We start from the raw sequence: 27746 nt of genomic DNA on the forward strand, positions 1-27746 counted from the left end.
GAGAACGAACACCGTCCCAAAACAAAGAACACAAACAAAAGCCTTCCCCCCCAAGATTTGAAAGTATCTTGTCCCCTTATTGGTCCTTTAGGTCAGATGCCAGCCAGGTTACCTGAGCTTCTTAACCCTTTACAGGGAAAAGGATTTTGGAGTCTCTGGCCAGGAGGGATTTATAGTACTGTACACAGGACAGCTATTACCCTTCCCTTTATAGTTATGACAAGGCTCTGTTTAGTGTTGCTTATAACTTTGCCAAAATTTAACCATTTGGGTTGAAATTTTACCTGCCAGATGCCTGCCTCAGGCATCAATATTTTGGAAAATTTGCATCAAAACAGTCCAGCAATTTCTGAGAATGAGGCTAAGGAATGATAATGTTTTGCCCAATTTAAAAAATCCTGGTGACTTTTAAAATTTTTTATTTTGAACAGCTCTAGTGCCCGCATGCTTTGGAGCAATTAACTGAAATTTGGCGGAGGAGTGGCCTTTGTGTCAGAGATGTGTCTTTTGCTGACCCTATGAAAATCTGCCCAAATTTGGCCAAGAGATAAGCCTTTTCAGAGTCTCCATTAACACATGCTTAGGAGAGACAGCTCCTACTGTTGATCAGATTGACTGTCCCCATAGAGCAATTGACCATGCTTCCACCAGCCCAGAGCAACAAGGATGAAGCAGAACTTTCCCTGTAGTGGCTGCTCCCAGCTGTTTTAGGCTGTGGCTGGACTGGGCACTAGAACAGAGAGCAGGGAGTGTCTCTTTCCTATGCTCATAGGGTACATGTACACAGGGATAAAAGACCCACGGCATGACTGTGGCTGTCTAGGTCAGCTGACTTGGGCTTGTGGGACTCAGGCTGTGGGGCTAAAAAACAAAATTGCTGCGTAGACATTCAGGGTCAGGCTGGAGCCCGAGTCCAGGACACTCCACTCTTGCAGCCCGAGGCCAAGCATCTTTTATCCCAGTGTAGACATACCCTCAAAGACACCTCACTTCCCCACCCCGCTCAAACTGCTGGCACCCATGCAGAATGGAGGTGTAAGCTTCCGGACACAAATGCCGAGAGGACAAGAGGTGGGCCTGTGAGCAGGGCAGGTGGAGGAAAGAATAGATTGGATAAGGAGTCTGATGAGACTGGGACTGGAGAATGGAGGAGGGGAGAGGGAAGAGAAAATAGGATTAGCTAGGCCAGGATACTTGGACTGTGAGCCAGTGGGGTGGGGAGGCTGGGAATGATTTGGAGCCAAGGAGAGACTGGGACGAGAAGCCTGAGGAGTGGAGACTGGGACTGGGTAGGCAAAGAGAAGGAGCCAGAGACAAGGACTGGAATAGGTACAGATTGGAGGGGCTGGGGAAACAGGAGTCAAGCTTGGCTGTGTGGGGGAGGGCAGGCAGAAGGCGCTGTGACCACTAGAGAACACTCCCTTCCATCATCTAGAATGGAACCCAAGATTCCTGAGTCTCGCCATTCCTTTGCTGTCAGCATATCTGTAAAACCCACTGGCACAGTGGATGTCTCATCCCCCTCTAGTGCTGGTCTACGGAGCAGATGACAAACTACTATTGCTACCAGTTACTCTGCTAGTTCAAGTGGCAGAGGTCTGTGAAGTGGGTCCAAAGGTTCCAATGTGGCTGATGAACCATGTGGGTGTCAGTATAATGCCACATGATGGAATTCTTTTTTCAATTTGCTTCTTCAAAAAATGAGGAAATTACACACAAAGTACATCAAAAGAACATTTATTAAGGTTGCATAATCAAGCATTCAAAAGCTAGGACAAGCCAGAAAAACTGCCTGTGCCCCTTTGTACGCATTATGATACAGTCTTTAATTGCATGATCACCTGCTATTTTTAACTACTGGACACCTACCTCATTCAGTGCTCACAATGGATCTGCTCTGGGGATAGATCAGGGCTGTGTTCTGAATGAGGTTGTTGTTTGTTGGGCCCTTGCCTAATTTAGAAGTTGGAAGGGGAGTCATGAATAAGCCAGGGGATTTCAGGAAGAGAAAGGATGGCCTCATGGTTAAGGCAGCTGAATGTCATCCTGGAGAACTGGATTCTATCCCTGCCTGTGCCAGAGTTTTCACTGTGATGCTAGGCAAGTCCCTAGACCACACTTTTCACAGGTGGTCACTAATTATCTGTTCTTCTTTTCCTGTGTTCCTGATTTGAGACCCTGGATCTGATTTGCAGGAGTGTTGAGCACTCACTGCTGCAACTGAAGTCAATGAGAGCTGTGCTTTATATAGAGCACTATATAATGTTCAGAACTCTGACAACACAGGTTCTAGGTGTCTCAAGTTAGACACCACATAGGTGGAAATTTTTGGACCTTATTCCCTCTGTGCCTCAGTTTCCCATATGTAAACTGGGGATATGACCCCCTCACATCCCAGGGGTGTTGTGATGATAAACTAACATTTGTGAAGCAATCAGATACTATGCTAATGAGCACCATAGACAAGCTCATGAGGAAATCAATGGTTCTGTCTTCAGAGCAGGATTTGACTGGTGTGAGGTAAAAAAGGCATGGGGCCACACGTTGAGCAGTGGGGAGAAAACAAAATGTAGAACAGCTGGCCATTCCCTGAGCACTGTCCACCAGTGCACTTACAGATTTCTTAGCGGTTCTGAGAACACAGCTCTCAATGATTTCAGTTGGAACTTAGGAGCTCAGCACCACTAAAATCAGGCCTTTGATATATAGTACTTAATATATAGTATGTTTTTGTTTCATAAGAAAACTATTTTGTTACTTAAAAAAGCTTTCCCCCCCCCACCTTTTATGTCTGTAGGGTTTAATGACTTTGCTCTACCTCCTTGTGGAAGATGTCTTTCTCCTCATTAATTACTACAGCTTCAACTACTGGCTGTATGTTGGGCTGTCTATTGCAGGATTAATATACCTGAGACATACTCAGCCTGATAGGCCACGGCCTATTAAAGTAAGTACATTACAGAAGGAAATAAAACATAATATACAGTCAATGCATCTGTTTGTATGTACATTACAGTATTGGCAGGGCCGGCTCCAGCTTTTTTGCCGCCCCAAGTGGCGGAATAAATAAATAAATAAATAAATAAAAAGCCAATCGACTACAAGTGGAGCAATTGAGGTGCCGCCGAAGAAGAAGAGAGGGACCCGAAGGACCCGCCGCCGAATTGCCGCTGCAGACCGGGAGGTGCCGCCCCAGTAACGTACGGAGTGCTGCCCCTTTCTATTGGCTGCCCCAGGCACCTGCTTCCTTCTCTTATTTTTGTGTAGTCATTTTTTCTCATAATGGATCTTTACATTGCCATAGTTACAGGATGCCTAGGGCTCTGGCACAGTTGGGTATTCAGGTTTGATTACACCTCTTATAGTTTGGGAAATTCTGAGCTGCCAGACAATAGTTCCACCTCTCCTTCGTTTGTAGGACTAGTACTTTACTTCCTCTTCCCTTCATCCATATATATTTTGCCATCCAAGACACACATGGTAGTAGGAGAGTGAGGTGTATTAATGCTACTTGGGTCCTCCAAGAAATGATACCCTATACACTCTTCAAGTATAGAGGAGTGTTACATTCAGTCAGACAAGTGAATTTAGAATACAAATTAATACCCCTTCACGAGCTTTTCCAAAGACGTTTTTATTTTTGACTCTGTCTTGTCACAGTCTCCTGTACCATCTTTACCAGCATCAGTTTTTGTTTGTGTGTTATTAAAGGGCAAAATGTTTTGATTCCTATCCAGCATCTACAACAAAAATAGAACTCCTGTGTACAATCAGCATTAAAGTACATTCTCTAAAGCTAGTAAACTTTCTAATTCTCCAAAGCTAGTCAATTTTTTTGAAATTTCAAGTTTGACAAGATCTTTCATTCACATTTTGAATGTAAAAAGACAACAAAAAACCCACCTCACAACAACCAACAAGGGAAATTTTGCTCAATCTTTTTCCTGTTTTTTGACCAGCCAGTTCTGCTTTCTGTTGGACATCAGACCGATGAAACACAAACTGTTCATGGGTCTGCTGCAGCCCACAAATCTTGAAGTTGTAAAAATGAACTATTGTATTCCACGCTTTGCCATATGCAGCCCTGCTTGACAACAAATAGCCTTGATAAAACGTACTGTCTTCACACTTAATTTACAAACTCTCCAGATAATAGGCAGAAAAGAGGAGAGAGGGTGAAATCCTGGCCTTATTAAAATCAATGGGAATTTTGCCATAGACTTCAGTACACCCAAGATTGCACCCAGAGAGTTTATATAAGCTGACTGTGGGTGCCAAATTATTAATTTCTATTATTCTTTGCCTGCTTAGCTGACCTCACATTTTTGCATGGAATTTTGTGCACGCACAGTGGATTGTTTTCCTCAATTTATATTTTACTTACATAAAAATAATATTTATACAAAAACTCTCTCTGTGTTATAAGTTACAGCTAGCTCTTAAAATGTCATGACATTTTGAAAGGCCATTCTTGAGAACAGTGGCTAGGTATCAAAGTGTAGTTCTACTTTAAGAAATGAATCTGTAAAAAAGTTTATTGTGGGCTTCCTACTTGTTTTCCAATTATTTCCATATCAGATTTGCTCATTTTACAAGCAAAATGATGTGTTTCTAACTACCACCTATGCAAACTTAACTAGATTCTTGAAAGTCAAGCTGGGTTCATTCAATTTCTGACATACAAATGATAAAAATTCTACAGTAGAAGCTTAGAGAAAAAATTCCTTGCATGGTAGCACTCGGCTTCAGTGCTCTGCTCTTACTGCATTTGTGGATCTCTCATAAATGTCAATTGGAGCTGAGTTTGTGCAGTCCTGGAAACAGGGTGGACAGATACAGACACACACATGTATTTACACCTGGGGGGCAGAGCGGATTCCCCAATTCTCCTCCAGACTCTTCAGGTCATTTATAATGTCCTTCCCCCCACTTTGTAGCATATGAAGGGTCCTTAAGTTAAACCAAAAAAGATAAAAGAAAGGTCCTTTCAAGTGAAGGGAAAGGGGGCCTGTCTCTCAGGCCATCTTTCTAGATTCAGCTCTTTGGACTTGACCTATTAATAGGTCTATTGTCTTTTATTAGATCTAACTCCAGCCCCTCATCTTGGGGCATTTTGCTTCACAGCTGGTCGATACAGCGTTAGCGACAGTGTTTCCCTCTTGGCTGATGTGTCTCTGTTGTCAGCAGTCTCTGAGGTGAAGCAACCCTCCTTTTCTTCACCACTCCTTTCTGTAGCAGCTTTCCCTTTTTTAGTTCCTCTCCCTCTTCCAGGCAGAGCAAGCCTTACAGGCAGGCCTCATTAGTGCTTCAGTTTGTAAGGCCTCACATTTTTCAACAGTATGTTTCGTTGTTTCTTTTAATTCATGTTGATCTTTTTGTATCTGCAGCTCAGCCTCTTCTTTCCTGTAGTATACTGTTTATGTTCCATTTTCCTGGTCCTGGTTCCTCTCTTCAGCGATACAATCAATACCCTCATTGGAATTGGCATAGCCCTCTCTGGAATTCCTGCATATTATTTGGGAGTTTATTTACCATCTGAAAAGAAACCTAAATGTCTTCAGTGGCTCTCTGGTAAGCAATGTAGTTTTACATTAGTATGTGATTATGTACATCTCTACATGCAGGCACCTGTAAATATAAATTGTGAGAACCTTGTCAGAAAACAAAAAAAATCTTAGCTATTTTTCTGGACTTTTTGTAAAATTTGTTCCCTCAGAAATTTTTAATATATAATGCATTACATGTCTAGGAAGTTTTGCTGTGTTTGTTATATGTTTTAGAAGGAAAAATAACCTGAACTATGCAACTATACAGAATTTTCCTGCATGTAGATTCAATAAAAATATTACAGTAGATTAGGGTGTCCAGATGTCCCGATTTTATAGGGACAGTCCCGATATTTGGAGCCTTTTATTATATGGGCTCCTATTACCCCTCACCCCCGTCCCAATTTTTCACACTTGCAGTCTGGTCACCCTACGGTACATTAATTATAAGTCATTATGGAGGAATAATTTACATTGGCTCGGTCAAAAGTCCTCCTAGTGTTGAAGACTGAAGAAGAGCTCTGTGTAAGCTCAAAAGCTTGTGTCTCTCACCAACAGAAGTTGGTCCAACAAGATATTACCTCACCCAACTTGTTTCTCTAAAGACTAAACGCACTCATTTTTAGTCTGGAGGACTGAAAGTACCACATCACTGTATTGTTTTGCTGACTGACCAATTAGTGTAGTATCTGAGTTAGAGGAGACCACCTATTTTGGTACCCAGTTAAAATGTGAATACTGCTATAACGATGGATATTTGAGATTGGTAAGGGGCTAACATTTGCATTGGGGAAAAAATTGGTGGTCCTGTAGGGCTGTACACATACTTATTTCTGGGTGCTCTCTTCCAGGAACAATTGAAAACGTGGTTGTGTGTGTGTGTGTAGGATGGGACAGATGCCATAACTTGTATAAATAAACTGATGTGAGCTGATGTAAACATCAGCAGAAAGTTTCCTAAATTATTAAATCATTAATTTAGTGGACTCAGGTTCAGAAACTAGTAGCTGCAGAGGATTATGCATATCTCTGTTACTGACTCACAGACTAGTCTTGAAAGGCTCAATCCTGAGCTCCTTGTTCAGTTTGATCCCAGCTCTTACAAATTTCCATTAAATTCAATGAAGGGCTTATTAAAAATTAAGAATTTCAAAGTGGGGCTTTGATGTGTGAATGATTTACCCATTGGAAACATGGATTTAATCCCCCTCACAGAAATGTTGCAAAGCTTAATTAATGTTTGCAAAGTGCTTTGAGATCCTTGGACACAAAGTTTATAAAAGACCAAAGTTCTATTGTAAGTTTGTCTCATCTATGTGTTTTTTTTTTTATTTTGCAGCCACAACAACAAAATATGTTCAGATGTTGTTCTACTGTTGTCTGACAGACTTGGACACTGAAGTGGATCAGACAGAAGCTAAAGCCAAATAGGGTTGTCTGGACATTTACATACTTGAAGCATTTTTAGTGTCTGAAATTCTTTGTGTAGGGTTGGTTGCACGAAAGTACCAACAATTACACTGTGCATCAGTTTGATGTTAATTATTTTTGTGCTTATTTTATTAGCCCCTTCACTGCCAAGGGTATTTACCAATCCCTGTTCTACAGGATTTTTTTCTAATTTTGTTTATTAATGCTGATTGATTACCTGGTGATTGTGAAGTGCTTTGAAAATATAAAGCACTGTATGAATAAGCTCTTCATGTTACATAAGTGTTAGTTTTTGCAAGCCTTTTGGAATAAATCTATTCAGTGCAAAGCAGAATCTTGAGAAATAAAAAGACAAATGAAAGAATACAATGCAAATCAGACACTTACTAGATTTACATTTCTAAAGATAAGGCAGGAGAAGAAAGTCACAATATAAATTTAAGATTTGTATTGCAATTAGAAAATTTGTTTCTCAGCAAAATGTTTAAGTAGGCAGGCAAGCATTTTCAAGGTATAAATGCATCAGTAGAACAAAAAAAATCTAATCCATGTTCCCCTAAGTAGATCCCAGCAGACACATTTAATTCAGTTATAAGAAGAATACAAGGGAAGTGGACTATCTGAAAAATAAAAGCTCTGTGCTAAACCTTATGTGAGGACATACAACAATTGTCATCTTTTTGCAGTAGAGGCATTTCAGATAACAAATTAGTTCACATAGTTGTTGTCACAGGTGTGCCAAATCTCTTGCAGATCAGCTAGTCATGGAATAGGATAAAAAGACTGCAAGTTCTACTTCAGTATATGTACATTCAGGGGTAAGCACATCACCTTTCTATAGTGTGCCTGTGTTCACCTACAAACATCAAAAATTGTGGCCTCATAAACCATAGTAGATATGCTGGTTGACTTTCATTTAGGAAGGAATGAAGCATCCATCTCCTGAAAACGTAGAAGAGAAAATAAACATCCTGAAAGAACTATCTGGGACTTAGGCCCCAGAGGCAATTCCTCTAGCCTTTCTTGATATACACTATACTTTGTCATCCTGTAGGATGTTACACTTACTTTCCATAATGCTTTTGGAATATATATAATATTCTGTCTGTAGCTTCATCAGTGTTCCTTTCCATAGCTCTGATCCTAAACTGATCTCTAGCTTTTAGCTTGGGGGGGTACAACATTATCCTTCATTATCGCCTACTTGGAGAGAGCTGTGGGGAGAGGGGTTGTCATAACTATAAAGGGAAGGGTAACAGCCCTCCTGTGTACAATACTATAAAATCCCTCCTGGCCAGAGACTCCAAAATCCTTTTACCTGTAAAGGGTTAAGAAGCTCAGGTAACCTGGCTGACACCTGACCCAAAGGACCAGTAATGGGACAAGATACTTTCAAATCTTGGTGAGGGGAAGGCTTTTGTTTGTGCTCTTTGTTTTGGCGGTTGTTCGCTCTTGGGACTAAGAGGGACCAGACATCAATCCATGCTCTCCAAATCTTCTGAACAAGTCTCTCATATTTCAAACTTGTAAGTAACAGCCAGGCAAGGCGTGTTAGGTTTATCTTTGTTTTCTCAGCTTGTAAATGTACCTTTTGCTAGAGTATTTATCTCTGTTTGCTGTAACTTTGAACTTAAGGCTAGGGGGGTTCCTCTGGGCTCTTTGAATCTGATTACCCTGTAAAGTTATTTTCCATCCTGATTTTACAGAGATGAATTTTATCTTTTTTTCTTTAATTAAAAGCCTTCTTTTTAAGAACCTGATTGATTTTTCCTTGTTTTAAGATCCAAGGGGGTTGGATCTGGACTCACCAGGATTGGTGGAGGGAAAGGAGGGGGAATGGTTAATTTCTCCTTGTTTTAAGATCCAAGGGTTTGGATCAGTGTTCACCAGGAAATTGGTGGAGAAGTCTCTCAAGGCTACCCAGGGAAGGGAGTTAGCACTTGGAGTGGTGGCAGCAAAACCAGATCTAAGCTGGTAGTTAAGCTTAGAGCTTCTCATGCAGGTCCCCACATCTATACCCTGAAGTTCAGAGTGGGGAAGGAACCTTGACATGGTGGCAGAGCGGTGGGATCTTTTAAAACCAAAAGCCAGTAAGATTTTTTTTTCTCCTGTGTAGCTGCTTAGAAAGCAGAACTGGGAAGGTAGATACATATCTTATTTCTTAGCCTGAAGGCAGAGGAGTTAAGTTTTTTTTAACAAGGGTCTTTGTTAAGAGAAGGTTTCATGCTGTGAGCAAGCAGCCAGCAAAAGGAATTTACAAGCTGAATTGTTTTTTGTTTTGTTTTTTCTACCTCTCTGGTATAGCTAGTTAGAAAGTCTCTGTTAACTAAGCAGCCCTGAGCTGAGTGCATCCCAGTTTCAGTGAACTGCAGAGGTGGTGTAACCCAGCCCAACAAAGCAGGAAAATGAGTACCAATGACACTGCTACTAAACTAGAGCTGGCCAGACTGGCAGCAGAAGAAAGTGAAAAGAATCATAAGAGACTGCTCGAAATAAAAGAACTCGAGAAAGCAGCTACTGAAAGAGAAGAGAAAGCCAAAGAGGATGCCCACAAAAGAGCTATGGAGCAGAAAGAAAAAGAGATGGAGGAGAAGGAAAGAGAGAGGAAGCATGAACTGGAATTGGTAAGGGCTAGGCAGGATATACCAGCCAACTCTAACAATCAGTCTCCAGGTACCGCTTCCCATCCCAGAAAATTCCCCATCTACAAGGCAGTCGATGATACTGAGGCCTTCTTAGAAAATTTTGAAAGGGCCTGCCTTGGGTACAGCATCTCTACAGACCAGTACATGGTAGAGCTGAGGCCGCAGCTTAGTGGACCCTTAGCAGAGGTGGCGGCTGAAATGCCTAAGAAACACATGAACAGTTATGAACTTTTTAAAAACAAGGCCAGAATCAGAATGGGGCTAACACCCGAGCATGCCCGTCAGTGGTTCAGAGCCCTAAGGTGGAAACCAGACGTGTCATTTACCCGACATGCCTACCACATTGGGAAAAATTGGGATGCCTGGATAGCAGGAGCAAGTGTTAAATCTACAGAAGAGTTGCCCTTCCTAATGCAAATGGAGCAGTTTTTAGAGGGTGTTCCTGAGGAAATAGAAAGGTATATCCTAGATGGGAAGCCCAAAACTGTAACCGAGGCAGGGGAGATTGGAGCCAAATGGGTGGAGGTGGCAGAAAAGAAAAAAACTAGTAGCAGTTGGAGCGAATATCAGAAGGGGCAACCTGAAACAAAACCCTATCACCAGGGGCAACCCAGGCCCCATCTACAGCCCAAGGAAAACCCCAGACGCCTTCTCACCCCACCACACCAGTCTGCCCCAACCAACCTCGCCCCGGTGAACCTTAGCAGGGTGATGTTTTAAATGTAATGAACTGGGACATATAAAGGCCCGCTGCCCCAAGAACCCCAACCGATTACAGTTCATTACACCACAATCACACCAAAGAACCCCAGGCCCAGATGCCTCTCAAATACCCTCGGAGTGAAGGGAAACCTTGAGAGTGGGCAGAAAGAAGGTTATCGCGTGGAGGGACACTGGGGCCCTAGTGTCAACTATCCACCAATCCCTAGTGGACCCCAAACTCATCAACCCAGAGGCTCCGGTAACAATTCAACCCTTCATGTCACACTCTTTAACCTTGCCTACAGCCAAGTTGCCTGTCCTGTACAAGGGCTGGTCATGAATGTGGACTTTTGCAGTCTATGACAATTATCCCATCCCCATGCTACTGATGGGGCCAAGAGGGTGGGAATGGTCACCCGCAGCCAGGCTAAGCAAGCTTTCACATCCATCCCTGTTCCTGAGCTGTCCACCAGGGCCCCGTCAGTGTTACCAGAGACCCAGACAGAGGTGATGGAACCAGATCCCCTGCCAACGACTGCAACAGCCATAGTGGATCCAATCCCAGAGACCCAGCCAAAGCCAGTCCCAGAACTGGAACTGGCAACGCAACCAGCACCAGAACCATTGCCAGCACTGAGTCCAGTGCTTGCAAACCCGTCTACAACTCCAACACCAGAGGGCACCAGCAAGCCTGAACTGGCTGAACTGGCTGAACCCCACCCAAGAGGCTCAGCCAGAGCCTGAAATACCACATAGTGCACCAGCGGAGAGCGGTTCACAGTCAATGGAAACAAGCCCACCACCTGCACCGCTTCCAGAGGGACCAAGCCCAAGTCCTCAGTCCAAGGAGAAACTGATGTCTCCAGCATCAAGGGAACAGTTCCAGGCCGAGCAGGAAGCAGATGACAGCCTTCAGAAAGCTTAGGTGGTGGCACAGAGCACCCCACCACCTCTCAGCTCTTCTAACCGATCCCAGTTTGTTGTAGAACAAGGACTTTTATACAAGGAGACTCTTTCTGGTGGACACCAGGAAGACTGGCATCCTCAAAGACAGTTGGTAGTTCCAACTAAGTACCGGGTAAAGCTCTTGAGCTTAGCCCATGATCATCCCAGTGGCCATTCCGGGGTGAACAGAACCAAAGACCCGTTGGGGAACTTCTTCCACTGGGAGGGAATGGGCAAGGACATTGCTAATTATGTCCGGTCTTGTGAGGTGTGCCAACAAGTGGGAAAGCCCCAAGACCAGGTCAAAGCCCCTCTCCAGCCACTCCCCATAATTGAGGTCCCATTTCAGCGAGTAGCTGGAGATATTCTGGGTCCTTTCCCAAAGAAGACACCCAGAGGAAAGCAGTACATACTGACTTTCATGGATTTTGCTACCCAATGGCTGGAAGCAGTAGCTCTAAGCAACACCAGAGCTAAAAGTGTGTGCCAGGCATTATCAGACATTTTTGCCAGGGTAAGTTGGCCCTCCGACATCCTTACAGATTCAGGAACTAATTTCCTGGCAGGGACCATGAAAAGCCTGTGGGAAGCTCCTAGGGTGAATCACTTGGTTGCCACCCCTTACCACCATCAAACCAATGGCCTGGTGGAGAGGTTTAATGGAACTTTGGGGGCCATAATACGTAAATTTGTAAATGAACACTCCAATGATTGGGACCTAGTGTTGCAGCAGTGGCTTTTTGCCTACAGGGCTGTACCACATCCCAGTTTAGGGTTTTCACCATTTGAACTTGTGTATGGCCGTGAGGTTAAGGGGCCATTACAGTTGGTGAAGCAGCAATGGGAGGGGTTTACACCTTCTCCAGGAACTAACATTCTAGACTTTGTAAGCAACCTACAAAGCACCCTCCAACACTCTTTAGCCCTTGCTCAAGAAAACCTAAAGGATGTTCAGGAAGAGCAAAAGGCCTGGTATGATAAACATTCCAGAGAACGGTCCTTCAAAGTAGGAGACCAAGTCATGATCTTAAAGGCGCTCCAGGCCCATAAAATGGAAGTGTCGTGGGAAGGACCATTCACGGTCCAGGAGCGCCTAAGAGCTGTTAACTATCTCATAGCATCCTCCACCTCCAACATAAAGCTTAAGGTATACCATGTAAATTCTCTTAAGCCCTTTTATTCCAGAGAATTAAAGGTTTCCCAGTTTACAGCCCAGGGAACAGATGACGTGGAGTGGCCTGAAGGTGTCTACTATGAAGGAAAAAGTGACGGGTGGCGTGGAAGAGGTGAACTTCTCCGTGATCCTTGGATGTCTGCAGCGACAGCAGATCAAGGAGCTGTGCACTAGCTTTGCGCCCATGTTCTCAGCCACCCCAGGACGGACCGAACGGGCATACCACTCCATTGACACAGGTAATGCTCACCCAATTAGAACCCCACCCTACCGGGAGTCACCTCATACCCAAACTGCTATACAAAGGGAGATCCAGGACATGCTACAGATGGGTATAATCTGCCCCTCTAATAGTGCATGGGCATCTCCATGGTTCTAATTCCCAAACCAGATGGGGAAATACGCTTTTGCTTGGACTACCGTAAGCTAAATGCTGTAACTCGTCCCGACAACTATCCAATGCCATGCCCAGATGAGCTATTGGAGAAATTGGGACATGCCCAATTCATCTCTACCTTAGACTTAACCAAGGGGTACTGGCAAGTACCACTAGATGAACCCGCCAAGGAAAGGTCAGCCTTCGTCACCCAGGCAGGGGTGTATGAATTTAATGTGCTCCCTTTCAGGCTGTGAAATACATCTGCCACCTTCCAAAAACTTGTAGATGGTCTCCTAGCAGGATTGGGAGAATCTGCAGTTGCCTACCTCGATGATGTGGCCATTTTTTCTGATTCATGAGCAAAACACCTGGAGCACCTGGAAAAAGTCTTCGAACGCATCAGGCAGGCAGGACTAACTGTTAAGGCTAAAGAGTGTCAAATAGGCCTAAACAGAGTGATTTACCTTGGACATCAAGTGGGTAAAGGAACTATCAACCTCCTACAGGCCAAAGTGGATGCTATGCAAAAGTGACCTGTCCCAAAGTCAAAGAAACAGGTCCAATTCTTCTTAGGCTTGGCCAGATATTATAGGTGATTTGTACCACACTACAGCCAAATCGCCGCCCCACTGACAGACCTAACCAAAAAGAAACAGCCAAATGCAGTTCAGTGGACTGATGAGTGTCAGAAGGCCTTTAACCAGCTTAAGGCGACACTCATGTCTGACCCTGTGCTAAGGGCCCCAGACTTGTCACTATAGTCCTTTCACCCTTCCAGGGATGAAAGACCCATTGGATGACAGTTCTATGCAGCCTTCTGCTCCAGTGCCTGGGTTGGGCCACTTCCCCAGTGGCTAGGGTGACCAGATAGCAAGTGTGAAAAATCATGATGGGGGTGGCGGGTAATAGGTACCTATATAAGAAAAGCCAAGACCTTGGCTGCTGATTGTTGGGCTGGAAACCAGAATAGTGTGAGGGCCCAAGTTCCCCTACCAGGCACTAGTAGGGTGATCACATGTCCTGGTTTCACAGCGACAGTCCCAATATTTGGGGCTTTTTCTTATATGGGTGCCTAGTACCCCCCCAACCCCTTGTCCCAATTTTTCACACTTGCTAACTAGTCACAGTTCCAAACCCTGCGACTGTTTCCCTGGGCTGCTCCTACTTCTGATGTCTTGGTATCTTTGTTTATCTACCCACAGTACTTTCTTCAGCACTCTTTCTTTTGTGGACAGTTTGCCTAGTTTTCATATTGGAATTACTACTGCATGTTTCCACCCTCCCAGTATCACTCCTTTTCCCCAGATAATTGGTTCCAAGATAGCACTCAAAGTGATTTCAGAGAGATATGTGAATATTATCTTACATAATAGATCATGACTCTCTTTAGTGAATTGTCTTTTAATCTGGAGGAAAATTTCAGTTTGGTTTTCATCATTACTCACCCCTTAGAAAGTTTCTGCTAGAATTTCTGTTTTCTCATTATCAGAACTTCTAACTATGTTGTCACTTCCCATAAGACCTGGGATGTGACTACTCTCAGTCTGAATTCCATTCATTGTAATTTGCCTGTATACTTCTGATGTCTTGGTATCTTTGTTTATCTACCCACAGTACTTCCTTCAGCACTCTTTCTTTTTTTTTAATATATATATATATAATTATTTGTACTATTGCCTTACTTCTTTTATACTTCATTAGATCTTCACTATTCATTGTATTTTTGTTGTTTTGTTTTTTTTTTAATAGGCTTTGTTCCTTCCTTTAAATGCCATTTTGCACTCCTCATTCCACCTGGAAATGAGTTTTTAGTTTTCGGATACTTCAATATCCTTGATATGGCTACAGTAGCAGTAGCTATTAATCCCTTTATTATATTACCATTGAAATTGTCTATCTCATCACTCACAAATTAAGTACATTTACATGTAAACAGTTCCCAGTTAGCTTTCTTAAAATTCCAGGAGGTAATTTTCCATTACCTTCAACCTTATCTTGCTCTTGAAAAGTAATAAGTAAGGCCCTACTTGAATTGCAGGATGATCTTCAAATAATTGGGCTGAGTTGCAGACAAGACATGGAAAATCAGGGGAAAGTAATAATGGACTTTATTAATAGCGGTAATTTGGAAAAGCCAAAGTAGACCTATTTGTTTAAGAAAAATTTGCTGGAATGATATAAACACTCAAGTATTATGTTATGCTTGCTAATTTTTTTAATATATAACCAGACATTTTTGCTGCAACTATTCACTAAAACAAAAAAAGTGAGTGGTACAATATAAAATTCAGAAGACTAAAAGTCTTAACACATCTACTGTAGAAATCGAGTCCAGTCACTTTAGCCTTTTACATCTTGCAATGTTAGTGCAGTACTAATTGCATACTCAAAATGTATGCAAAATTGTGGACTGTGCAAAGTAAGCCAATTTAAATCAAAATTGCAGTGGAAGCCTAATACTGTGGGATCCGCAATTTCGCAATATCACGAATGAGATAGAGCCTTAGTAATAAGTATAGGGAAATGATTAATGCCCATTCCTTCTTCCTTATATGTTTCCCAGTTGCATTTCTTTACAATAGCTGCTATATATATTATAATTCCCAGCTCTAAGCAGGAAAAACTACCATCTGCTGCATTTAATTCAGTTGGGGTGCCATTGTTTAAAACCACTAGATTATTTTCCTCAGTGAACTTTTCTAAACATGCACCATTTTTTATCAGCTGTCTTACTTCCCCATAATTTATTATGACTAATTAGGTCATCACATATGATATATGGTATTTTAGCATTCTTCACTATTTCTTGTCACTCTGGACTTTCAAGTTTCCCACATGGGTTATAGCTATCATAAATCCTTAAAAAAGTATTACTATTCTGCATTGGGATCTCACCAGCATTATATTCTAGGCTTACTTCTTCATTCATTGCTTCATTCTCTACTGCTATGTGGTTTAATTTTTTTCCTTATGAAATTATAAATGTCTCCTCTCCTTCCTAGTTTTCAGCTTTGCCTAGAGGCAATATACCCTGGAATTTTAAAAGTAAGCTTTTCAACCAACCATGTGTCCTGGATACATATGACATTTTCAGACTATTTTCTTTTAGTTCTTGACTATGTGCTATCAAACTGTATGCATTCCAACAAAAGATTGAGATCCCCATACTAGTCATATTTCACCATTAATTTTATTCAAAATTGCATGAATATGGTCCATTGCCAAGTTGCTGATATAAAGGTATTTTTCCACTGCCCTTGTTGAAATTTTCATTGTTTCTGATTTTTTCCCAGTTTGTGGTGTAAAATTTATCATTATCATAAATGAAACAAGCCTTTCTTTTTTTATTACTAGTATATCATTGGCTATTCCTTCCACAATGTTTATCATATTATTTATAGAATGAGACTACCTGCAGTTCCCCTTTTCCTGTGCTGATTGTCTCTTCCTTCTCCACCTGATGTTTTGAGAGTCTCCTTACAGTTTACACATAAGATATGTTTTTAACAATTTTTGTCTTTTTGTATCTCTTTAGCTTGCCTAGCCACAGTACACCCTCTATATCCCAGACTGTGATTACCACCACACTCACTACACCTGAGGGAGGAGGGAGTTATATGACTTGATTCTGAATATCTGGGACCCTAGTATTACTTTCTCAGGTAGAGTCCATCCCTTAAATGTAATCAGTACAGCTGTTAATGGCTTGTTTTCTCCTCCTCATTTAATAATTAAATTTACTATTTACTAAGTGGCTTACTTACTAACACTTTATCTTCTTCTATGCTATTGGTTATCTCAACATTGGACAGCTCCAATGGCACCGCACATACTACCCCCTTTATTTCAGTCAAATACTTGGGTAGCTGGCAATCTATTTTAACTTTCCCTAGCATTTCAGTTTTTAGCAGTTTATCAGCTTGTTTTTGCAGTGAATTTAAAGACCACCATCTTACAGTCTCCTAACTCTTACAATAACCCCTATGGTGGTTTTTTTTTAATCCAGTGAGCTATTTTCATAGGGTTAACATCACCTACTCTTATTTCTTGGGCTAGGGAATCTTACAATTATAACATTTTGGTTTATTTCCTTCCTTGGCTTTGCTTTTTTGCTGAAATCATCATCATCATCATCATCTGTTTCTGCTCTTTTTCCCTCTACTTTGTATCCATTCTCCCTCTCTAACAGGCTCTTCTTCAGTTTCCAGAGTGATTTCACCGGGGACCAGAAAATCTTCCAGCCTTCCCATGCCCCCTCTGCTGTCAACTTCCTGGCTTTATCATAGCACTGCCTGTTCCTTCTCAGCTGGGCTCTATTCCTAATCAGCGGTTGCTTACCCAGCATAACTCCCCTCAGGTGTGGCCTATCAAGTTAATTGGCCCCCTTCTCAGCTTCATTAACCCTTTCAAGGCTGGTGTGCAATGATCACCCCGTCACAGGGAGTAAAGGGAGTGACTGGTGGCTGATTCCACTCAACCGCCGCCCTCCCCCACTATGCCAAGGACACAGATAGATTCTGATTAGTGCAACTCCTTGGAAACCTTTGTTGACAGGGCTCCTATGAGCTTAGGGCAGAGGCTAATGCTGCACTTGCCCAGCAGAAACTCCAGGGGAGAGCAACAGCGATATTGCTGCCTGCCCTCATCTGTGACTGAGTCTCCTTTCCCCTCTGATTCGCTGTGGGCACAGAGGTGTGACAATAAAAATACACTACATTTAGGTAAATAAAAACATGTTAGAAGTGGATACTGATCTGCCTAGCAGATGCAGCATTAAAGTCTGCACATTACTAAATTCACTTAAATATAATAATAGAAGTAAACACCTTTTTCGATCATTTGGTCCAGCCAGCCCAGAGTGCCCCAACATCTCCAGATATGTAGAAGGTGACACAAACAAAGTCTAGAATATGTGTCCTCAAAGGCCTGCTCTGCTATCACACATCAGGATGGTGTTCGTGCTTCTAACTTCATCTATAACAGGTCATCTGTAACCTACAGAGAGCCCAAGTCCTCAGACATTTCAAGCTGGATCCTAGGCTTAGCCACAGCCAATAGGTACAATTTTAATTATGACAGGCCCTGCCTACACACAGTGCTATGTCATGTTTGATGTTAAGCTGTATGTCCTGCAGAACACATTATGCCAGTGATCTGCAGTCTGAGGTGGTTACCTGGCAGATTCCTATAAACTGTTTCCCTATGGGAATACAAACACAAGGAAGTACTACATGGTTTGAGACTTGGATACCTGAGATACCACCTCAGCAATGGAAATGGCAAAGCTAAAGTCATCTTGGCAGGATGATTCCTGCAAAGGATCCTTAACTACAAAACTTGCTTCCCTCCCATTGTCTGGTAAGAGCCTGAATTTGTTAAACTTCTGGACATTCTGCAAAGAAGCTTATCTTTTCTTTCAGGATTTTTGGCAGGAGCTGGGTTGAGGGATGTAAGTGATCAGATATGAAGTTATGAGGACAGGCAATATTACTGAGGTCTATGGACAGTTGACTTTATTTTGTTAATATGTACTTTGTGGATATTATTCCTTGACATTTGTATATTTTACTTATTGTAAAGAACCTAGAGCGAAGCATAATTGTCTAAATAAATAATATTTGATCTTTGGAAAGTGCAAGAGAGTTATGTGTATATTTAATCTATATGCACGACAGATAACAAACTGCACCACCTTCCACTCCAAGTGTAAGGTGCTCTTTTTTGACCCTTCCTTCTTTAACATGAATAGATTGGAAGATGTTTATTTATTTTTTTAAAAAATATAAAAACAAAACATTCCACTGCACACAAATCTCCCCCAGGAGAGAACAAACAACACATGAAATATATTAGTCATTTTGCTTATGTACTAATAGGTGCTTGGATACTGTGGCGATGAGCACAGTACAAGAACCTATCTAGAACAGAATAGGGTCAGAGCATTGCAAGCGAAATTTGCATTTTTAAACTACCCTGACACGTCTGTTTTTTACAGCTTGACAAAATGAGAATTTATGGGATAAAAGATTGTTACCTGCTTCAGATTAAATCCCTTTCTCAATTCAGTAATGAGCATTCCACTTTCTGAATACTTCCTCATGCTACATAAAATCATATTTCCCTATTGTACTTAGGTTCCCAAACACATTCAATTTTTCAGAAAAAGTCCTGGGGCAGAAGACAAGCAGCACCATTTGCTTTTTCACACAAAAATGTGAAGTAGGATACTTGATACCCAGTCCCACATGCCACATCAGTGGCTGAACAGTGAGAGAGATTGACACATGTATAGCATTGCTCAAAGGTGTAGTAAATGACAGTTCTAGGGATGCACAACTTAACTTCAGCTCTTATTGTCCTCTAGCATTTCAAGAGATATCACTGACTACAGTGAAAGTCTTCAGTTTTCACAACTTCTTCATGTAACGCAAGTCTGCCCCCCTCAGGGCATGGCTGGGCCTAAACTTTGTTTGACCGTGTGCTTGATTGCTTGCTTGTTTGTTTGAAAAGTGTGAATTGGGAGTGCTTTGTTCCAGGTGGGCCTTGAGTGGGCCTGACTGGTATATAAGGGCAGTCAGCAGCGAACCAGCTGAGCGGCGAACAGCAGGAGTTTGCCTGGGAGCTCGCTTGGGGAGAGCGCACTGAGGCTTTCATCTGCAGGTTTCTCTGAGTAGTTCCTGCAGCAGTTGAGGAAGCTCTTAAGAGGACGGTGATATGGAAGGTGAGCGAACAGCTGTTGTAACCTGCACAGATTGTGCCATGTTTGTCTTTCTTCCACAGGACAGAAGCGACTTTGTCTGTACAAAGTGCAAGCTGGTCTCCATATTGGAAGAGAAGGTTCGAGGGCTGGAGAAACGAGTGTCGACTCTGCGTTGCATAAGGGAAAATGAAGATTTCCTGGACAGATGTGAGGTGATGCTTCTATGGCCACAATGTTCTGCAGATTCAGAGCAGGCGCAGCAGGGACAGAAGGATTGTGAAGAGGTTTGGCAGCATGTGACCTCCAGAAGGAGAAAGAGGAGCGTCCATGCACCAGCAATGGACATACAGGTGAGCAATCGTTTCCATGTTCTCTCTTCAGGTACTAATGCGGAGAGTGGACTAGATGACTCATCTGAGGGAAGGGAGCAGAAGGAGACTCCACCGATTGGAAGGCAAAAGATGCACTGTCCTAGGGATGGGGGTTCCACGACCACCACTCCCAAGAGGAGGAGGAGGGTGGTGGTGGTCGGGGACTCCCTCCTCAGGGGGACTGAGTCATCTATCTGCCGCCCCGACTGGGAAAACCGAGAGGTCTGCTGCTTGCCAGGAGCTAGGATACACGATGTGACGGAGAGACTGCCGAGACTCATCAAGCCCTCGGATCGCTACCCCTTCCTGCTTCTCCACGTGGGCACCAATGATACTGCCAAGAATGACCTTGAGTGGATCACTGCAGACTACGTGGCTCTGGGAAGAAGGATAAAGGAGTTTGAGGCGCAAGTGGTGTTCTCGTCCATCCTCCCTGTGCAAGGAAAAGGCCGGGGTAGAGACCGTTGAATCGTGGAAGTCAACGAATGGCTACGCAGGTGGTGTCGGAGAGAAGGCTTTGGATTCTTCGACCATGGGATGGTGTTCCAAGAAGAAGGAGTGCTAGGCAGAGACGGGCTCCACCTAACGAAGAGAGGGAAGAGCATCTTCGCCAGCAGGCTGGCTAACCTAGTGAGGAGGGCTTTAAACTAGGTTCACCGGGGGAAGGAGACCAAAGCCCTGAGGTAAGTGGGGAAATGGGATCCTGGGAGGAAGCACAAGCAGGAGAGCGCAAGAGGGGAGGACTCCTGTCTCATGCTGAGAAAGAAGGACGATCGATGAGTTATCTTAAGTGCCTATACACAAATGCAAGAAGCCTGGGAAACAAGCAGGGAGAACTGGAAGTCCTGACACAGTCAGGGAACTATGATGTGATTGGAATAACAGAGACTTGGTGGGATAACTCACATGACTGGAGTACTGTCATGGATGGATATAAACTGTACAGGAAGGACAAGCAGGGCAGAAAAGGTGGGGGAGTTGCGTTGTATGTAAGAGAGGAGTATGACTGCTCAGAGCTTCGGTATGAAACTGCAGAAAAACCTGAGAGTCTCTGGATAAAGTTGAGAAGTGTGAGCAACAAGGGTGATGTCGTGGTCGGAGTCTGATATAGACCACCAGACCAGGGGGATGAGGTGGACGAGGCTTTCTTCTGGCAACTAGCAGAAGTTGCTAGATCACAGGCCCTGGTTCTCATGGGAGACTTTAATCACCCTGATATCTGCTGGGAGAGCAATACAGCGGTGCACAGGCAATCCAGGAAATTTTTGGATAGTGTAGGGGACAATTTCCTGGTGCAAGTGCTGGAGGAACCAACTAGGGGCAAAGCTTTTCTTGACCTGCTGCTCACAAACAGGGAAGAACTAGTAGGGGAAGCAAAAGTGGATGGGAACCTGGGAGGCAGTGACCATGAGATGGTCGAGTTCAGGATCCTGACACAAGGAAGAAAGGAGAGCAGCAGAATACGGACCCTGGACTTCAGAAAAGCAGACTTTGACTCCCTCAGGGAACAGATGGGCAGGATCCCCTGGGAGAATAACATGAAGGGCAAAGGGGTCCAGGAGAGCTGGCTGTATTTTAAAGAATCCTTATTGAGGTTGCAGGACCAAACCATCCCGATGTGTAGAAAGAATAGTAAATATGGCAGGCGACCAGCTTGGCTAAACAGTGAAATCCTTGCTGATCTTAAACGCAAAAAAGAAGCTTACAAGAAGTGGAAGATTGGACAAATGACCAGGGAGGAGTATAAAAATATTGCTCATGCGTGCAGGAGTGAAATCAGGAAGGCCAAATCACACTTGGAGTTGCAGTTAGCAAGAGATGTTAAGAGTAACAAGAAGGGTTTCTTCAGGTATGTTAGCAACAAGAAAAAAATCAAGGAAAGTGTGGGCCCCTTACTGAATGAGGGAGGCAACCTAGTGACCGAGGATGTGGAAAAAGCTAATATACTCAATGATTTTTTTGCCTCTGTCTTCACGCACAAGGTCAGCTCCCAGATTGCTGCACTGGGCAGTACAGCATGGGAAGAAGGTGACCAACCCTCTGTGGAGAAAGAAGTGGTTCAGGACTATTTAGAAAAACTGGACGTGCACAAGTCCATGGGGCCGGATGCGCTGCATCCGAGGGTGCTAAAGGAGTTGGCGGGTGAGATTGCAGAGCCATTAGCCATTATTTTTGAAAACTCATGGCGATCGGGGGAGGTCCCAGATGACTGGAAAAAGGCTAATGTAGTGCCCATCTTTAAAAAAGGGAAGAAGGAGGATCCGGGGAACTACAGGCCAGTCAGCCTCACCTCAGTCCCTGGAAAAATCATGGAGCAGGTCCTCAAGGAAACAATTATGAAACATTTAGAGGAGAGGAAAGTGATCAGGAACAGTCAGCATGGATTCACGAAAGGGAAGTCGTGCCTGACTAACCTAATTGCCTTCTATGATGAGATAACTGGCTCTGTGGATGAGGGGAAAGCAGTGGATGTGTTATTCCTTGACTTTAGCAAAGCTTTTGATACGGTCTCCCACAGTATTCTTGCCGCCAAGTTAAAGAAGTATGGGCTGGATGAATGGACTGTAAGGTGGATAGAAAGCTGGCTAGATCGTCGGGCTCAACGGGTAGTGATCAATGGCTCCATGTCTAGTTGGCAGCCGGTTTCAAGCGGAGTGCCCCAAGGGTCGGTCCTGGGGCCGGTTTTGTTTAATATCTTTATTAATGATCTGGAGGATGGTGTGGACTGCACTCTCAGCAAGTTTGCAGATGACACTAAACTAGGAGGCGTGGTAGATACACTAGAGGGTAGGGATCGGATACAGAGGGACCTAGACAAATTAGAGGATTGGGCCGAAAAAAACCTGATGAGGTTCAACAAGGACAAGTGCAGAGTCCTGCACTTAGGACGGAAGAATCCCATGCACTGCTACAGACTAGGAACTGAATGGCTAGGTAGCAGTTCTGCAGAAAAGGACCTAGGGGTCACAGTGGACGAGAAGCTGGATATGAGTCAACAGTGTGCTCTTGTTGCCAAGAAGGCTAACTGCATTTTGGGCTGTATAAGTAGGGGCATTGCCAGCAGATCGAGGGACGTGATCGTTCCCCTTTATTCGACATTGGTGAGGCCTCATCTGGAATACTGTGTCCAGTTTTGGGCCCCACACTACAAGAAGGATGTGGAAAAATTGGAAAGAGTCCAGCAGAGGGCAACAAAAATGATTAGGGGTCTGGAGCACATGACTTATGAGGAGAGGCTGAGGGAACTGGGATTCTTTAGTCTCCAGAAGAGAAGAATGAGGGGGGATTTGATAGCAGCCTTCAACTACCTGAAGGGGGGTTCCAAAGAGGATGGAGCTCGGCTGTTCTCAGTGGTGGCAGATGACAGAACAAGGAGCAATGGTCTCAAGTTGCAGTGGGGGAGGTCCAGGTTGGATATCAGGAAAAACTATTTCACTAGGAGGGTGGTGAAACACTGGAATGCGTTACCTAGGGAGGTGGTGGAGTCTCCTTCCTTGGAGGTTTTTAAGGCCCGGCTTGACAAAGCCCTGGCTGGGATGATTTAGCTGGGAATTGGTCCTGCTTTGAGCAGGGGGTTGGACTAGATGACCTCTTGAGGTCCCTTCCAACTCTGATATTCTATGATTCTATGATTCTATAAACCATTCCTTTTTCAAGGTCCTTTAAGGCCAAGGATTCTGGGACTTGCAGCTTCTGGGAATTGTAGGCAAGGCTGCAATGCGTGATGGAAGATGAAATAGCATATAACGCAGTCTTTCATGATTCTGTAAGATGTTCTGGAGGTAGCAGCTACTTCTTAGGGGAAGCTCTTCAGAAAGCTTAGATCTGTTGTGATGGCTCTCTGTCAAGTGAACCTGGAAAGCATTGAGCCTGGGGTGCTATGAAAAGGTCTGTCAAGAGGCAGGACGGAAGGAAAAGGCTTGGGGCAGTACAATACTATGGGCTGGAGGCCCAGTGTTGGTAGTGGTTCTTGTTTAAAATCTCTGACTGGAGCTTCTGAAGAGGGAGGGAGGAAGCATCCCCTTCAGCCCATGCAGCAACAGAGAGAAGTGGGCAGACCTTGGTGGGGAAAGAGCTATTTAATTTTCTGCCCAGGATGACAGCAGAAACTGTTGGATTGAGTCTTGTATGAACAGGGCCAGCGGGTGAACCTGGCTTCACCATTCTTTTTAATCTGCGCATCCTGTCAGGTTGTATATATCAAGCCTCAGTCTCCCCTTTGTGTCCCCTGTTCACCGCTTCAGGATTCTGTCATGACAGAGTGGAGCAGGAGAGGGGGACCCAGGCCCTCCTCCTCCATCAGGTTCCAACCAGGGCCCTAAAGGGAGTTGCAGTGTGTGGACAGCACAGTGTTCCACCCCAAGTTACACTCTCTCACGGGTCACTTCCTACCAGGCTCTGGCTCCTCCATTTTGAACATGGTCACAGTCTTATTAGTATCTGCTATGTCTTCCAGGGCACAATGTCCCCTTCTTTGGGGACTCTTGTGGGTTCTCAGCTCCAAAGTGGGGCTAGGCGTGTGTGGAAAATATGAATCACTGCTCTTGGGGTGGCTTTACCACAGTTGCAGTTGCTCTGCCCACAGTTTCAGGCATCAGCCTCACTCTTTGGTGCAGCCTGTAACTCCTTCCCCCTTCTGACTGGGCTACCATTGTCCCTCCCTGTGGAGCATGCCCTGCACCTGTTATGGGGCAGGGCTCCCCTGCCCAGTACTGTTCCATGCCTTGCTCTGGTTTAGTGTTGGGTCTGAAAATCCCATCACACATCCTCCCCTTGAGCTCCAGAGTCGCCAAGTGGACTTGTGTTAACAGACCCCACCCCCAGTCATTTTTATGATCTCTGCCAGCTCAGTGTAGGTTCAGGAGTTGTGGTTTTTCATGGACTGCAGCCATAGTAGGGGTGTTTGGTCAGTCACCAACCAGACCAGGTGACCCCATAGGTAGTAGCATAGGGCATCTACAGTCCATTTTACTGCTTGGGCCTCCTTCTTGATCACCAAATAGGCTGATTCCTGGGGGAACAACTGCCTGCTAAGATAAAGGACAGGATATTTCTCTCCCTGCATTTCTTGTGACAGTGTGGTTCCAAGGCCAGGATCAGATGCAAAATACAAGGCCTCAGGAAGTCAGGGCGAAACAAAACAGGTTCCTGAATCAGTCACCTAGAAGGCTTTAATACCTAGAAGGTTTTGGCATGGGCTTCAGTTCAGTGGATCCTCTTGGTGAGGCATCTTTCACCAGAGCTGTTAAAGGGGCAGCAATTGTGGTAAAGTCAGGGATGAAATATCTGTAATATCCTGCAAGCCCCAAGAAGTGGTGTACCTGTTCTTTTGTCGAGGGAATCAGGCATTCTGATCAGGCCTTCATCTTCATCTTTGGCCTTCACCAATGGGCATAACAGTTTCCCTGCCCACAGTGTATCCCAGCTAGTTCACTTCATGGTTGGCCAAACGACATTTAGTGAGGTTGGCTGTCAGTCCAGCTTCCTGGAGTGCCTGTAGGACCACTGTGAGGTGTTTTATGTGGTCAGCTCACGTCTCACTGTAAATGACAACGTAATTAATATAAATGGCCACAGATGCCTGTGTGGTGGTAACACTTTGTCCATTAACATCTGGAATGTGGCAGTGGTCCCATGCCACCAAAGGGCATGGTTTTAAATGAATAAGCCTATGAGTATACAGAAGGCAATCTTCTCCTGGGATTTGGGAGTGAGGGGGATCTGCCAGTAATCTGTTGGTCAGATAAAGGGTGAATAAATACCTGGCACCCCCAACCTCTCCAGCAATTCATTCACTCGAAGAATGAGATAAGTGTCGAACTTGGATACTGCATTCACTTTTCAAAAGTCAATGCACAACCTTGTTGAACCTTCTGATTTGGGCACGAGAACAATTGGACTTCGCCACTTGCTGTGTGATGCCTCAATGACACCCAGGTTCAACATATTCTGCAGTTCATGCTGCATGGTCTCCCACATTTTCCTGGTAGTGGTCGCCCATTCTCTCACATTTTTCATCCAAGGTCAGTTTCTATATGGTGGGACACCAGATAAATCCAGCCAAAAATATGGACAGGAAGGAGCTGATGAGTTTATGAAACTGCCAATTTGTTCTGGTTGTATCCCTTCTTTGATTGGCAACGTCTCTGGATTGGGAACCAACATAGCCTGGGCCAGGCTGTGCTGAGCTCAGGCTCAGGAGGGAACAGAGTGAGGAGTGACAAGGAATCCCGCCTGTTCTTTCCACACTGTCAGCAGATTAACATGATATATCTAAGTAGTCTTTCTCTTCCCTGGCTGGCAATTTTGTAATCTAGTGTTTCTGAAACTGGGGTCCGTGGGCCCTGCTAATCAACTCCTCCCACACCCTCCCTCAACTCCTCCCCCTCCCTCCCAGCGCCTCCTGAACACTAAAAGTCCACTGGTGCAGAAGGGCTAAGGCAGGCTTCCTACCTGCCCTGGCTCCGCGCCGCTCCCAGAAGCGTCCAGCATGTCCCTGCGGCGCCTGGGGTGGTCAGCGGGTCTCCACACTGCCCCTGCGCTGAGGGCCGAGTCCACAGCTCCCATTGACCAGAAACTGTGGCCAATGGGAGCTGCGGGGGCAGTGCCTGCAGGCAGGGCCACCACATGGAACTCCCTGGCTCTTCCCTGCCTCGGAGCCACTGCCAGAGGGATGTGCCAGTCGCTTTTGGGAGCCACTCGAGGTAAATGCCGCCCAGCCAGAGCTCACCCCTCACCCCCTCCTGCACCGCAACCCCCAGCCCAGAGCCCACACTCCGCACCCAAACTCCTTTCCAGAGCCTGTACCCCTCACTCCCTCCTGCACCCAAACTCCCTCTCAGAGCCCGCACCCCATCCTGACTCCAGCCCCCTGCCCCAGCCTGGTGAAAGTGAGTGAGGGTGGGGGAGAGTGAGCGATGGAGGCGGGGATGGAGTGAGCAGGGGTGGGGCCTCAGAAAATGGGCAGGGAAGGGGTGTGGCTTCAGGGAACGGGGAAGGGAAAAGACTGGGCGGGGGGGAATACCTGAACATTTTAAAATCAAAATAGGGGTCCTTGGGTTGCTAAAGTTTAAGAACCGCTGTCATAATCTACAGTTCTAACCAGTCTTATTACTTTGAGGGGACCTTGCCACCAGGCCAATAGCTTGGATTTGGAGGAAGGTAACACAAGCAACTGTATTCTGCCTACTGTATCCCCCTGCAGTTTCAACAACGAAAGCGTTTCACTTTCTCTCCTAAATTGTTATGAAGGTTGTGTGAAGAATTAAATATTCCATATTCTGCCCAAGACTGGTTTTGCTTGGAGGCGACATGATTCCTGGTACAATGGGCTCTCTTGGGTGACAGTTTCACACCGTAAGTATACTTAATGAAAAATCCAAAAATAGTGTTCAATTTCCAAACAGTGTTCATATGTGGCCTTTAGTACTGTAGGCCAGTAACTGAATGAAGGATAGCAGCTTTTCACCTTCCAAGGGTGCTGAATTCAGTACTTCACTTGCTGACTCAGCGAAGTTGCACTACAGAACTAGAAGAGCAAGTTCACTTACTTTACCTGGCTAGTTTTCCCCTCTCCGACTCCCCAGAAAACACCCCAAAGGGATCCTTGACAACCTAATAATAGTGTCTTTATACACTGTAATGTCTAGAGGCTACAGCCAAGGCTGAGGCACCATTATGCTAGGCCCTTTTCAAACAGAGCTGCTAGGGAACTCCTGGAAGAAAGCAGAGCAACCATGGATCACACTGTCTTCCCTTTAGCTAACTCTTATTAACTCCCACCCAAATGATAACACTACAAGACCATCTTAAAAAACAAGGGGAAGGGAGGTAATGGCCATGAACAGTGCCTC

General features: G+C 44.5%; 1 protein-coding gene across 1 annotated transcript in view; it reads left to right on the forward strand.

The window, feature by feature from the left end:
- Positions 1 to 8219, forward strand: part of LOC117873641 (Y+L amino acid transporter 2-like) — a 33426-nt gene extending 25207 nt beyond the window's left edge. Inside the window, exons 8-10 of the mRNA XM_034763234.1 lie at positions 2798 to 2947; positions 5388 to 5571; positions 6886 to 8219. Of these exons, the coding sequence (XP_034619125.1) occupies positions 2798 to 2947; positions 5388 to 5571; positions 6886 to 6977 (426 nt within the window). The 3' untranslated portion in view covers positions 6978 to 8219. The remainder of the gene's footprint in view (positions 1 to 2797; positions 2948 to 5387; positions 5572 to 6885) is intronic.
- Positions 8220 to 27746: the final 19527 nt, after the last annotated feature.

This window comes from Trachemys scripta, chromosome 2 (genome assembly GCF_013100865.1).
Source record: "Trachemys scripta elegans isolate TJP31775 chromosome 2, CAS_Tse_1.0, whole genome shotgun sequence".
Taxonomy (NCBI): domain Eukaryota; kingdom Metazoa; phylum Chordata; order Testudines; family Emydidae; genus Trachemys; species Trachemys scripta.